Source organism: Onychostruthus taczanowskii, unplaced genomic scaffold (genome assembly GCF_017590055.1).
Source record: "Onychostruthus taczanowskii isolate IOZ18803 unplaced genomic scaffold, ASM1759005v1 scaffold104, whole genome shotgun sequence".
In the NCBI taxonomy this organism is placed as follows: domain Eukaryota; kingdom Metazoa; phylum Chordata; class Aves; order Passeriformes; family Passeridae; genus Onychostruthus; species Onychostruthus taczanowskii.
Window position 1 is genome coordinate 628,084 of NW_024496968.1, and position 13,243 is coordinate 641,326.

At 43.4% G+C, this 13,243-nt stretch overlaps 2 protein-coding genes across 5 annotated transcripts in view; both read right to left on the reverse strand.

The window, feature by feature from the left end:
* Positions 1–582: 582 nt before the first annotated feature.
* RBM34 (RNA binding motif protein 34) lies at positions 583–7,051 on the reverse strand. Its single transcript, XM_041414251.1, has 10 exons — positions 6,798–7,051; positions 6,443–6,585; positions 5,202–5,421; positions 4,566–4,625; positions 3,956–3,999; positions 3,402–3,485; positions 3,123–3,186; positions 2,954–2,996; positions 1,633–1,751; positions 583–964 (listed from the first exon to the last, which is right to left on the reverse strand). The coding sequence occupies exons 1-10, from the start codon at positions 7,026–7,028 to the stop codon at positions 653–655; spliced, it is 1,320 nt and encodes a 439-aa protein (XP_041270185.1). The 5' UTR covers positions 7,029–7,051; the 3' UTR covers positions 583–652.
* A 2,965-nt stretch (positions 7,052–10,016) lies between these two features.
* The window catches only part of ARID4B (AT-rich interaction domain 4B), an 88,162-nt gene continuing 84,935 nt past the window's right edge, over positions 10,017–13,243 (reverse strand). For all 4 annotated transcript variants that reach the window (XM_041413917.1, XM_041413926.1, XM_041413900.1 and 1 more), the window contains 2 exons: positions 12,375–12,521; positions 10,017–11,791 (listed from right to left, as the gene is read on the reverse strand). In XM_041413917.1, the coding sequence (XP_041269851.1) occupies positions 11,661–11,791; positions 12,375–12,521 (278 nt within the window). In that variant the 3' untranslated portion in view covers positions 10,017–11,660. The remainder of the gene's footprint in view (positions 11,792–12,374; positions 12,522–13,243) is intronic.

The window sequence follows — 13,243 nt, forward strand, 5'->3', positions numbered from 1 at the left end:
TAAACACCTGCAGGGATGGTGACTCCACCACCCTGGGCAGCCCATCCCGATGCCCGATCACCCTCGCTGTGAAGGAATTTCTCCTGAAATCCAACCTAAACCTCCCCTGGAACAGCTTGAGGCCACATCCTGTGTCATCCTGTCCCTTGCTGACTGGGAGAAGAGACCAGCCCACACCTGGCTACAGCCTCCTTCCAGGTGGCCGCAGAGCGATAGGGCCATCCCGGAGCTCCTTTTCTCCAGGCTGGAATCCCCAGCTCCCCCAGCCGCTCCTCATGAGACCTGTGCTCCCAGACCCTCCCCCAGCTCCATTGCCCTTCTCTGCACAACAAAAAAGCCACCCAAATCAAGGTAACGATTTATATTTCATCACAGACCCAGTCAGAATGTGAGTCATGTTTTTCTATAGCCATTGTGGGTAATCCTACGCAACTCCAGAAAAAAGAATTCACAGTTAGCCTCTGCAGCAAGACCTCAGCAGGAGACAGATTCCTGGAACACAGGGATAAAATCATGCAGCACCTCCTGCTGCCTTCTAGAAGCCAAACGCTCCGGAGCAAACACCACAAAGGACAACGGCTGTATTAGCAAACAAAATTTATGACACTCTCACATATAAAAAACACTCTCATCTATATCCATCTTCATAACACTAATCAGCATTTTTACTGGATTGTTTTTTATCAAAGGACTGTTTGTTTTTCCCAGATTTACTCCTAGGAGTAGTTTTTAGTCTTTTTGGTTTTGTGCTCTTCTTTAATGGGTTTGCTTTTTCACCAACAAAAGAATCAGTAGAGCAGCTCTTTTCTTTTTTCTTCTTCTTATCAGCTCTGTCCTTGGGAGCACGAGACTGGCCTGGACTTTTCTGTTCTTTCTTCTTGTCCGTTACACACTGCACTCGTATCCTTCTTCCCATCAGAACGGAGTTGTTGAGTTTCAGAGCAAGATGTACAGCATCCGTGTTCTACAAAACCAGACAGCCACTTTAGCAGCAGCACTGCTTCCAGCTGAGTGCTTTCAAACGAGGACAGTTACCTGTTTTTAAAACTGGCAAAGCAGGATTTTACAATGCAGAGCGCTCAAACCGCCCTGTTTAGGGAATGACACAAGATCTCTGCTCAGGAACACCAGCACCCCACACAGCCCACACTGAGGCACAGAGAGACAAAGAAAAATTGGGAAAAAAGGCACTGGGCTGCAGGAAATGAACTGAGGGAAAATGAGGCTGGAGACGGGCATGAGAAAGGAAGGTGCACTGAATCAGAAGTGGAGAGCCAGTAAGCAAACCAGCTGCAGGAAAGAATTCCACTCACATTTTGACACACAGGAAATGGGAGAACACTGAAGTTATACCAAACTAACTCATCTGTCCCTCTTTAAGTCTTTAAGGTAAAGTCACTTCTTTCACCCCAGTGTGTACAACACTGAAAATATTTTGTTTTGTACCTGCCTGCACAGAACCGGTCTTCCCAGCTGCTTCCACCTTACACAACAATGCTGCCACTTCACTGCCTACATACACACAAACCTCAAGAAATTCCTGAACTGAAAATAAGAATGCTTTAAGGGCAGACCCCAGTGCAGGTTTGGAAGGGCTCCCTGTGTGCTGGAGCACATAGCTCAGGGGCTCACCTCGAAGAGGACGTAGCCGAAGCCCTTCCCCAGGCCCGTCGTCCTGTCTCTCACCACTCGCACTCCCACCACGTCTCCGCAGTCATGGAAGTGCTCCCGCACGGCGTCATCGCGGATGTCTACGGGCAACACAGGGAACAGATGCCTCTTCAGGGAGACACACGGCTTTGAAAGCCTGGCCCACATCCAGTTACTTCCCATTCACCCATTCAAGGACACAAACAATACGGAAGAAGGACAGGCAGGCAAATATCAGTGGTTTGAAAAATCCCATCAAGCTGACAACACAGACTTTATGAAGGGCTATTTACTCTGGCAGTTAATGCTTCTCCAGCTCTGAAGAGTATGACAGAAATCACAAAAAACTAAGGCAAAAACTGAAATACATTCTTCAAATTATTTCATTTATGCTTGGAACACAGTAGAAATTAAGAATTCTGCTATACATTTTTGTAGCTCCTCCTTATGCTAGAGGATTAGAAATTCTTATTTCTTTCTAAGAATTAATGCTGATGATAATGAGCTTGAGCTGGCAGTTCTTCAACTGTTTATTGACTGAGCCATGAATTTTAGCTGAATGGGGGAGAAGGGATTCACAGTTTCCAACCACAGCTGCTACACAATGATTCTGATAATGGCTGGGTATACGAGCCTTTCTCCATCCCATGCCTAGGCAGACAAATGTGATGTGCCATCGCAAAAGTGCGGATTATTTTCTTTTTTTGTATAGGTACGCTTCATGGAATGCCCTGACATAGACATAAACATCTCTCTGCTGAGGGGAGGGGCTGAAGTCAACAGTACAGGTTTAACTGCAGCAATGGGACCTAGACGTGCTGAGAAAGGCCCAAGCTGCTGAAATAATTTCAGAGCACAGCAAATCACAGAATCACAGAATATTCTGAGTTGAAACTGGCCCACAGGGATCATCAAATCCCACTTTTAGCCCTGCCTGGACAGAGTCACTCAGCCTGTAGTTCACAGAAAGCATCAAAAGGAGAAGCCATCACTGTCCAATAGGAATTGGTAATCCTTGAACAGTTTAGAGAGCTATGGCCTATGCAACTTAGTGATATTTATTCAAAAAATGTGAAGCAACAACAAGAACTAAAAGCACTTGCAGTGCTACGTACAATAAAGGAAACAATCAAGGTGCAGAACTGGACAGAAACTTACAACCTCTTTAGTTGTTACAATTAACAAATAAAAATTACCTCCAGTGAAAGGTATTTATCCACTTAATACCAAGAAATAAAAAGCCTAATGTCAACCATTCCAAAAATGCAAATTAATGATGCTTAACAGTCCATTTCAGACTTACCATATGAAAGATTTCCCAGGAATACAGATCGTTTATTGTCATGCTAAAGGAAACAAGAGACAGGACAGTAAGTTAGTTGTTACAGAAAAACCAAACCAACCAAACAAAAACAATAAAAACTTCAAAACCAAACCAGAAATGGGAATTTCTAGCCACACACTTTACTTACCGAACTGGTCTTAGATGCAGTGTCAACTCTGATGTGAAATCCACTAGCAATTTCTGTTCCATTCCTTTTGCAGTCAAAAATGAAAGGTTTTAAAAGTGAAATAAGCTTTACTTAATTGCCAATGTCACTGCATAGCATATTCCAAAAGCAAAGTTACTTTTAAGTTTGAACAACACTTGATTCTGATTCAAGCAAAAGAGGGGAGGTTGTTTAAATTTAGCTATAAATCTACATGAACTACCTCTTCAACAGGGTACGAGGAACAAAACTGAGACTTACTCCTTCAGAGCCTTCTGGGCATCACATTCTTCCTTAAAGACCACGTAAGCGTTGACAGACTTTGCATTCGGGTGCACCTTATGCCTGGAACAGGAAAAGGACCCGTTACTGCTTCAATCCTGCTGGTGCTGCGCAGTGCACAGGCACTTCCTGCTGAACACATTCCTGCCTCTGCTTGTTCTGTGCACACCAACAACTTCATTTCCCTTGCAGGTCAGGGTCCCTGTGCATGCAAGGGCGTCCCACTGTACATCTTGTTCAACCCTGAGCAACCTTCCTCAGCTCATGAACACATCCAAAGAAATTAAAGACTTTTAGCATCTCCCTCCTTCCTAAAATATAAGAAATGCAACCTCAAGTAACACATTAAAATATACATGGCACATAATTCTTTATTACTTGTTGAGAAAACTTAATACACACAAAGGTAATGACAAAAGACAACAAAACACAAAATACATGAAAAAGACCTAATACAGACAAACTTTTAATGACCAACACTTAAACATTGTTTAGGCCCTGAAAAATACACAAAATTCACAAGGGGAACCTACTTGATTGCTGCTACCTTTTTGGATACAGTATCTTCTGCTGGAATCTTAAAGATAAAAAGAGCTTGAGTTAGGTGGGCCTAGTGTTAACTTATCACAAAAAGTTTTCTCCATAAGACAAAGATGAATTCAAGCAGAATGAATTCACATTCAAAGCAACATAGCCAGTACAGTGAGCAAATGACAGAAGTGGCTGGACCTAGAGATGGTCTAAAAACCCCTCAGCGTTAAAGAGCTTGCCTTGACTTTATCTGAGATGTTTCTTGAGTTCCAAGAGAGTTTTTGTCAAATATTTTAGTGAGTACCCTGATTTACAATAATGTGTTTTTGCTACTATGATTTAAAAACAGATGAGCAATACCTCAGCCATACCAGCAATAACAAAGGCATTCCACTTTCAGAGATCATAAAGCTCTGATCCTGGATCAGCTGCTGCAACAGGACAAATGCACCTGTGGCGCTCCTGGGGTCACATCTCCAAGCTTCTTTTAATAGCAAAACCCACATACCCCAAACCACTTCTGAACTAATGAAGGTACACGACTTACAAATACTACTGCCCTTCAACATTAACAAATTATTTTGTTATATAACATTAAAGGGAAAAACATACCAGAGACCGGAAGCGAATGGACTGGATTTGTCCATACTTCTTAAAAAGAGATGTCAGTACCTAAACAGATGATATTGCAAACACTCAGTACACTTTTCAACCTGATAATGAGAATTATTTTTTAGTATTTGTAAGTAACACTGTTCTTACACTGTCTTTCTTTTACTTATAGGAGGTCCCTTAACAGGCTACTAACAAAATGCAAGTAATTTGTAACTATTTCAGTGGTTTTTGTGGCAGCTTCTTCTACAGACTGCCAAAACTGAAGTTGTGCTTCTTACTATGAAAGCAAGTATAAATTTAACATGTTTTATGTAACAATCTGAAGCACTCTTTGCATACAAAATTAGAAGCAGAGTAACTTTGTAAATGCAGTTCTCATTATTCAGTCATTTTTTCATTGACAAGGAACTGACCAATTCTACTCATGAAAGAGTCGCTGCATCCACTGCTGCAGGAACTCCAGGAAACCAGAGATTGTCTCTAATGATTTCTGAGAACAAGAACCATTTCCTACGTTCCCAAAAGCAGTTCCAATCACAAGTGTGTGTGACTTCCCAGCTGGAAACATCACCTCAAGCTGAGGACTGCTGCAACTCCTTTCATTCCTTTAGCAGACAGAACCCACCCACGTACCTGAACAGTGCAGCTGACAGGCAAGTTTCCAACAAACACCGTTCTTCTGTCTGCTGCTTTATCAGCCACCCTTTTTCTCTTCTGCTGTTTTGCAGCAGCACCCATAGCTGAATTAACAACACTTTTGGTGATGGCTTGAGAAGCCTTTTTCTTTTGCTTCACTTTGTTTTGAAACAATTTTTGATCCTCTTCTTCATCTGCCTGCTCCAAAGCGTCCTCTCTGACCAGAAATGAACAGACAGGTTACAATTCATGGAAAAAAGCCAGGCGATTTGGGGTCAAAGAACTGAAGCCTCTAAGATACTTTAACTTACATTTGAAATCATCATGTTCAACTGTAAAATTTCAAACATTATTTTGTTTATTCTGCATTAAAAAATGCAGAATCTGACTATTCAGTAACACGAAAAACTATTTGCTGTCCCCAGGGTATCGCATTCACTATTTACCAGTAGTAATACAGAAATACTTCACAATTAAACCATTTGATAGCCTCTAAAATTGAAGGGAAAAAAATCATCTTTGAGTTATGTTGGAACTTAGAACAGATTTAATCCTTCTCAGTATGCAGGAGACTCAGAACAAACTTCTGGAATACTGCCATGCACTAACAAGTCTCTCTCTATCCAAACCTGCTGTAAGAGCATGAACAATGAGCAGATCTGAAGGAGCCTTGGAAGGATACAGACACAAACACAGCAAACAGGTTCCACAGGCCCAGGGACAGGACGAGGGGTTAGCCTTGTGCTACAATGAAGTTCAGTTTATTATCCAAAGTCCATGGTAGAGCAAGCAGCTTCCAGCCTGCTCTGAAGCACCTCACTTCAAGTGACCAGACAGAGTCACAGAGAGGTTCTGTGTCACTACAGAGGAGCAGCAGGACACAGACAGCTCTGTGCCTGGCACCTCACTCCTGCTGAAACCCCCTCGGCTGGATAAAGCCAAGGATAGCTAGAAAGCATCTCCCCGAGCCAGAGAGAACTAGATCCATGTGTCTTCATCTCCAGCCGCTGGACCTGCTGGCTCACTAGCAGGGCATTTGCACTTCATAGACTTAGTGTTTCAAGAAGCTGCACTGCTTCCTCCTTCAGGGGAACACTACAGAAAACTTGCACAATCTTAAAAATAATCTTAAACACCCAGTTGAAGACGAGTAGTAGACGAGAACTTCGTTGTTTCATCGAACTCATGTTACAATTAATGTAGATGCTTTAATTTTACTATAAAATGGTGTCACTCACCTCTGTGATAGCTTTTTCTCTGCCTCTGAACGTTCCTTTTTTCTGGCCTTCTTTGCTTTTACCGCAGGTTCTTGTACGTTGGATAAGCTCTGATCTTCTGACACTTTCTCCCCTTCTTCTGCACGCTTCCTTTTCTTCTTTCCCTTGAAACAAATGGTAAGAGAAACAGACTTGAAGGACACAATTCCAGGAACGCCCTGAAGTTACTTCGCATACTACAACTATTTGGAGCGCCACTGCCCGAAGCCCACGGCCGCGGGCAGCGGTGCTGCCGGCAGCCTTCCCGCTGGGCTCGCACAGCCACGGCCAGCCGGGAGCGCTGCCCCGGCGCTCGCTCGCTCGCTCGCTCGCTCACCCCCGGCACAGCCACCAGCACCGGCGGGGACGCGGCGCGGAACAGGCGAGCGAGGGGCGCGGCGGGTGCGGCGGGGGCGCCGAGGCTGCCCGACACCTGCCCCACCACGTAGTGCTCCTGCTGTCCCTCCTGCTCCTGCTGTCCCTCCTGCTGCTGCTGCCCCTGCCCCTGCTGCTGCCCCTCGGCCGCCGCTCGCTGCCGCGGCCCCGCGCCGCCCCGGCGGCCCCGCATGGCGGGCACCGAGAGCGGCGGGAACCGGCTCAGCGCGTCACTTCCGCTGCGCGGGCCGGGAGGTGTTCCCGGGGGTGTTCCCGGGAGGTGTTCCCGGCACCGCCCCCGCTCCCTCCTCCGCCCCCCGCAGCCGCGGGCTGGGAGCTGCTCCCGGCCACGGCGGGACCGTGCCGCGCGTGGGCGCAGTGACACCCTGGAAACATCCATCAGGACCAGATGGACACGGTCTGAAGCTGTGCCAGGGGAGATTGAGGTTGAACACGAGGAGGAATTTGTTCAAAGAAAGGATGATTAGATATTGGAACGGATTGCCAGGGGGGTGGTGCAGTCACCATGCCTGGCTTTAAGGAAAGACTGGACACAGTCCTTAGTACCATGGTCTAGTCGACATGGTGGTGTTGGGTCATAGTTTGGACTTGATATCTCAGAGGTCTTTTCCAAGCTAATTGGTTCAGTGAGGAGAGGCTGTGTCACTGATTTCCCACCACCCGCAGTTCCAAGGGGAGCTGAAGCAAAGCTGACAGCCCTTTGGCTGTCTCCTTACATGTTTGATGCACTTCTTGAGCTGCCACTGTAAGCAGCTCTGTTGGCACCAGCATCCAACTGAAGGCTAAACAAGCAACCTGTCAGAACCCAGGACGTCCCCCTGACGGTCCTGAATGATCCAAGCCCCAGCCAGGGGGCTTTGAAGCCCTGGCAGGGGGGGGGTCGGAGTCCCTGGCATGTAGCCAAAGACCCCTGTGGCTTTGAATTTGACCCATGGAACAAGTTACCACCTTTGTATGAAGAATTAAAAGTCACAAAAATTTAGACAGCATAGTAGTAGTAATCAAAGGGTGATGGGAAAAAATTTTGAGCACTGTACAGGGGGGTTTTGGACCTTGTACAGGAGGGTTTGGAATTCCGTACATGGGGGTCAGGGGCTCTAAGATGGAGGGATTTGGGTGTGCCCTGTCCTCCTTCTTTCTTCTCCCTGGCATCCATGTTCAGGATGATGTTGGCATTCACAGATTGGTTTAGAGTAGAAAGTCACTGTCTAACATAGGTCATAGGTATTGGAACATTATTGTAAACATAGTATACGTAGTTTTTAGTATAAAAGATAGCACCAGCCCGAGAGGCGGTGTGTGTTCCTTGAGCTGACCTGCTGAACAGACCTTGGCAGGCCGGACAGTAAATGTTTTAGATAAAATATAATAAACAACCTTGAGAATGTGAGCTGAAGACTTCTCTACTCTTTATTCGATGGCTGGGTTGGGAAAAAGAGACTTTCAACATACCTCGGGATCATCTCAACCAGAGAAAAGCTGAGAGCAACCCAGCTGTTGAATAGAAGAAAAGTCTTGGTGTTGACAAATGCACCAGGTATCATCCCTGCCTTGCCTGCTGGATGCCAAGAAAGGCAGTGACCCTCAGGATGGGGTCAGCCCAAAAGAATACACAAATCCTTGAAAAGGGGCAGGTGGCTGCTACATGACTTGTAGTGGCTTTTCCAGTCTGCCTTCACACAGAAGGGCAGCACTCTAGTGACACAGGAGGGGTAGAACAGGCTCAACCATCATCCAGTGCCTTTCAGAGACTCGTGGCCACTGAAACTCAGCAAGAGGCATACAGCCTCCAGGAACTCTGCCTGAGAGAGAGTTCAATCCCCGTGCCAATAGGAAAACTCCAGTGTGATGAGAACTACCCAGTCATAAGTATGGACAGGAATTAGTGCAGACTGCAAATAAGGGGAGGTGGGAGCACTGCAGAGCCTTCAAATAAGGCGTGTTTTCCCTCAGCATGTGCTGACCTCAGCTACTCCCAACACGATCAATTGTGGGAAACACCTGAGTCTGTCTCTCAGCAAGGTGCAGAGAACACAGCAGGGGGTGTCTGCCTTGCTTTGCCTTTGGGAACGTGGTCCAAGCAGGCACTCAGGAGTCCAGGCACAGCCCAGCAGGCACTGGTAGTGGCAAACTGCCTCAGCTGCAAGCAGAGTGCACGTGCCAGGCAGGGAATGCACCCACGTGTAAAGCTGTGTACAGTATGTACCCTGAAAAGCAGCTCAGATTTGACCTACTGGAACATGGCATAAAACTGCCTGGCTAACAGTTTGCCAAAGGTATCTTCCTTTGTTTCTTACTGGGAGACAAGTGGTTCCATGAATTTGGAGAGCACCATTTACAGACAAACTCCACAGCAGAGGTGCAATGTAACACATTCAGACAAATGTCCGAGTAGCCACTGAACTGCATCAGATATATTATGAAAATTAAATAATCTCTGTATCACAGAAAATCAAAAATCCTATTTATGCCAAAACTTAACTTGGGAGCAGGGAGCTGACCAATGATCCCCGTTTCAAAAAGGAAAACAAATCCCCCCAGATCATAGAGTCAGTAACTATCACATCAAAGCAAATATGCTGGCACTAAAACTGAGACCTGATCAAGAGCTAGTAGTGAATGAAGAGCTGAATTTGAATCTTGCTTGCCGAGGTGTAGTTCCCAGTTACATCCATTCCCCTTATGCCTACTGAAACTGAAAAGCAGAACTGAACTACCATGACTCTGATTCTACTAAAGAGATGAAAATATCCTCTTAGTAGCTTTACTGAAAATATTAAAATCACCCCTGTAGTCTTGGATCATCATAATTTTTAACACAGTCATTGTTTCCAAAGCTTATTTATCATGGGTTGTTAATGCCAGTCTCAATAGTAACCTGCAACTTTGCAGGTGTAACAGTATTTTGTAACAGCCGGTAGTTTGTTTCAACTGGCTTTGCCTTAATGATGGGCCATGCTTTCACCTTCTGCTGAAAAAGAGGATGGATTTGAATTAATCACTAAGAAGAAAATTAGGCAAATGCATGTACTCTATCTTACCTTTCTATGTCCATTACAGGACACCAAAGATCATTTGCTAAACTGATTCTGCAGCTTGATGTAATTTTCATGAACACACTACAGTTGCTTAATTAAACTGTTAGAAACAAAATCAGGGATTCACAAACTATGGCATTTTATTTCAGAGGCCTTTGCTTACATTTGTACAATATATTACATAACTCTCCATTTTCTGCAGAACCTAATATATATTTTATAGCTTTTTTCTATAAGCTTTTCCTTCAATGTCTGTCAACAAATTTTTACAGTCCTGTACAATTCTGAATACTTTGAAACCATTTTCAATAAAATCAGTTATAACCTTAAGCGCACACTACGAAGACTGAAAATGCTTTTCTTAGAAAAGTCAAATGAAAAGTATTCTGACACTCTAGCATCTACAAACAAAATGCTTCAAATTCTTACATGTTGTATTGCCAGAAAACAAAGAAAAACATGCCAGCCCCTATTTCCCCAGGCAAAAGAAGTACACAGAACTACAATTAAAACAGTAAAACAATCTGTACAATAAAGTACTGTGTATTAACAGTGCCAGGTATTAAATAGCTTGAATGAACACTTCCGCAATATACAAATGTCTTACAAAGGTATAGAATTAACAGGAGAGAGCTTGGGATCCATTCAACATAAAATCAATACAAGTGAAAACATTTTGAAGTTGGTTTTGGAATTTGTACAAGGCATTTAAAAAATTAAACATCTCCCACTCAGCTAGCTAGTTATTTTAAAAACAACTACCCTTTTGTGGCAGTGTTGGTATCAGCAACCACAAATTATAACCTCACACCTTACTCCCTCTTGAAGTCCTCTCCTAGAAGCTCGTAATAAAATAAGCATTACAAATGAAATATTTGTTGCTTTAAGGGGAAAAGAAACATTTACAAGAAAACACAAAAATATACCTGTTATAATTCATTATGAATAAATATACACTTTAAACTGGCTGAATACAATCTTTATACATTAAGATTTAATACAGTTTGTTAGCCATTTTCTTTCTTTTTCATAATGTATTTTATCAAAATTAAAAAAAAATACTGTTTTATAGAAAAATGGCAAAGTACAGTAGTTTCATTCCAATTAACGGGTTCTTAAAACCCAGAGTAACCTACTTAAGCCTAATTCAAACCTGTAAACATTAGTCAGTCTTTTTTTTTTTTTCTTTTAAAAGGAATCCTCATATTTGGTTATCAGGACTGATGTCAGACATCCTACTAACTGCAGGTTTTGAATAGATGTGCTTGACATATACAATTAAAGCCACTATAAGGTGACTTAGCAGTTAAAAAACAATTAGCTTGTACAAATGAAAATATTTTCAATATTTGTCATAAATAAATGGAAAAATATCAAATGTTCCAGCTTTAACAAAATACCAGGGAATACAGTAAGCCTTACCACATTGATTTAGATCACCCCAACAACTATATACTTATTGTCCTGTCTCTACAGGCAGTGAACAACCTCCATTTGCCACAGTGGAAGGCCTTCGAGTCACTAGACTTACAATTCCCAGACAAGTTGGAAACAATTATTGCTTGAGGAAAAGCAGTTTGTTGTACTTTTTCTTCATAAAAGTGCACTAAAGTGCAAAGTTAGCTTGTCAAGAAACAACTTTAAATACAAAATAGTGCTTGTCTGAATTTTGTGCCACTGTGCAGTATAAAAAAAAAAAAAAAGGAAAAAAAAAGGAGTGGCCCTCAGCAGCCATTAAGTGCAAAGTGCTTTGGCAAGTCCTGCTGTCACCTGCACTCAACTGACATTCCATTCTGTGAAGAACTTGACATAGATGGTTCTGCTAACGTTAACATAACTGCAGCTGTAATGGAACTAGAGGAAGGTGATGAGGAGGAAGATGATGTAGTAGCAGCACCTGCACAGGAAAAGGAAAACACATGTTATAGAGACTCATAAATCAAGCAATAAACATGTTTTCCTGTTCAGCAGCAAGCACTGGTACATACTGACTCCAGCAACCAATGCCTTGCAATGGAAAGGAAACCAGTCTCTACTGCCTGGTTTGTGTAGTAAACACTCAATTTAACTGGTCTCCCTTAAAGTCATGGAATAAAACCCTTATCCCAAGGGGAAAGCACTATCTAGGTCCACAAGCAACACTACAGTAAATTTATCTGTAACTTGAAGAAAAATTAGAAGTTTTTAATACTCTTTGTTCATTGCTTAGAAGAGTTTATTTTCTGTATATTTTTTCCTGTATGAAGTAATTATGCCTCAAGAGCATTAAACAGATTGCACACCCTTGTAATGCTCTTCCCTCTCCACAGTCACTGGGTATCTGATTCTTCTAATGGTCATAAAATACCTTACACAGCATCTCCCAAAACCCAAACAAAACCACACTCCTAATGACACACATCTCCCAGCAAATTACCCAGTACCTTAATAGAATATGCAAGTGAGCCCTCTAAAAGCAGAGTTTCGTTTCCAGCACTTACTTTCCCGCTCTTTTTTCTTTAAGCGCTTTCTTCTTCGGTCAATGGAAGCCACCTCAGATTTCAAGGACAGGTAATGTTTCCTGATTTCTTGCAATTTTTCTTGGAGAACTGTTATGCGCTCGGCACTAGTCAGATTTTCCAAGTCAGCTGCAAGTTAAACAATTAATTAATTATTGTATTGAAGCATTTCCAAAGTTCCAAACACTTCTGGATGTCAGTGAAGTGGAAGGTACTTCAATCTTAGCGATGTGCTTTGAGCTAGCAGACAGCAAAGCTAAGAAACAACAGCAGCAGCAGCTGCTGTTTATCACCCCAAATTTGTTCACTTTTTGTTATTCTTTACAAGATACCACCATATGCTTTTTGGGGACTTTTTAAGGAGCTGGGAGAGGAAAAAAGATGCATTCCCTTCCCCATTAGGAGGAAAAGGATAATAAAAATTAAGACAACAGATGAAAGCATCAGGGCCAAAACTAGCTTTGAGCCTGTTGCTTTCAGAACTTCTGGAGTTCAGTTTGGCCCCAGACACCAGGAAGGTCAGCCTGGCCTGACTTGTCTTGGTACAAGCAAGTTATAACAGGGACGTGCACAGCTGTGGGGTGGCTCTGGTGCAGTCCCTGGCACATGTGCCATAAGGAAAAACCATACAGGACGACCATGCTGGACATGGCCAGCACAGGAGCTGCCCCTCTGGCTGTTTCCAGCTGGGAGCTCTCCACAGCAGTGCACACAGCACACAACACGGCACACAGCAGTGGGCAGCACAGGCAGGAGAAACTCTTGGTTCAGTTCAGGGAAGCCACACAGGAGACACTCCATTCAAAAGCATTTAAGAATCATTTAAACTATTGTGAGGTGCAAAATGCACT